Source organism: Numida meleagris, chromosome 2 (genome assembly GCF_002078875.1).
Source record: "Numida meleagris isolate 19003 breed g44 Domestic line chromosome 2, NumMel1.0, whole genome shotgun sequence".
Classification (NCBI taxonomy): Eukaryota; Metazoa; Chordata; class Aves; order Galliformes; family Numididae; genus Numida; species Numida meleagris.
This window is the reverse complement of record NC_034410.1, coordinates 55,558,885-55,559,941: the sequence shown is the minus strand read 5'-3', so window position 1 is coordinate 55,559,941 and position 1,057 is coordinate 55,558,885. Positions and strand designations below refer to the sequence as shown.

Here is a 1,057-nt window from a genome sequence, read left to right as displayed (position 1 = left end):
AAGCCTCAAGCTTTGGGTTGCCAAGTAAGTTTTTGCCTAAAGAACCAGCAACTAAACAGCTCTTGTTAAACTTTCTTCTGCAGGATTGAAATGCAGCTGTGCTTCGGTATCACAGGTGCACCCATTCTAACCGTTCTGGTACATTTCACAATTGCAGGCTTTCCTGTGAACAGCAGCGGCAGCGTGAGCAGTTTCTCCTTTCACGCAAATCCCAGCCTCCCGTCTGGAAACGCTCCAGCTTTTGGGAGCTCTGCTGCTGCCTCCCATCCTCCTACGTTTGGTGTGACGTCCTCCTCCAGCGTTCCCCATCCTGCTGGGTTTGGCAGTCCTTCAGCTCCATCCGCAGCCTCCTTCCCACTTAACACTTCTGGAACAACCAGTAGTTTTGGAACTTCTGCGCTTTCAGGCTCTGGAAGTTCTGCTGCTGCGAACTCTTCAAGCACCGCTCCACTTACAGTTTCTGGAACTCCTAATGCAGCAACAGGAGCTTCTCCCTCAGGTTCAAGCAGTGCTTCGGTTGCACAGAGTGCCAGTGCCTCTGGACAGAATGTAACATCCGCGCCTTCTGCAGTCCCAAATGGTTTTGCGTCAGGCGAGTTATTTACTCCAAAGAGTAAATTATCAGCTGAAGAGTTGAAACAGTTTGAAGCAAAAAAGTTCACATTAGGAAAGATACCTCTTAAACCACCACCCGCAGACCTTTTATATGTTTAGGACTCAAGTTTATTCTGAGTTTACATGTCTTAGTTGTTGTTCTTTGACTTCTCCAATAAACAATGTTGTAATGGAGTAATGAGTTGGAGTACTTTCTTTTCAGGCAGGACCATCTCAATGGATAGATCCTTAGGTACTGACCAACCATGTGCATTCTGCCAAATGCTTCTCCCCGTCCTGAAATGTTCCGCCACCCGTTGCTTTCAACATAGTTTTTAACAATCCGTGGCAGTGTTTGATTTTACCAGAAGCTGGTGCATGATAGGAGACATAATGAATCTACTCAATGCCATGATCTTTGGCCCAAGTAGTTACAAGAGAATTTTTGAAATGAGTGCCATTA

General features: G+C 46.2%; 1 protein-coding gene across 1 annotated transcript in view; it reads left to right on the top strand.

Annotated features, from left to right (window-relative positions):
* The window catches only part of LOC110393476 (nucleoporin-like protein 2), a 1,835-nt gene extending 1,046 nt beyond the window's left edge, over positions 1-789 (top strand). The window contains exons 2-3 of the mRNA XM_021386368.1: positions 4-24; positions 158-789. Of these exons, the coding sequence (XP_021242043.1) occupies positions 4-24; positions 158-714 (578 nt within the window). The 3' untranslated portion in view covers positions 715-789. The remainder of the gene's footprint in view (positions 1-3; positions 25-157) is intronic.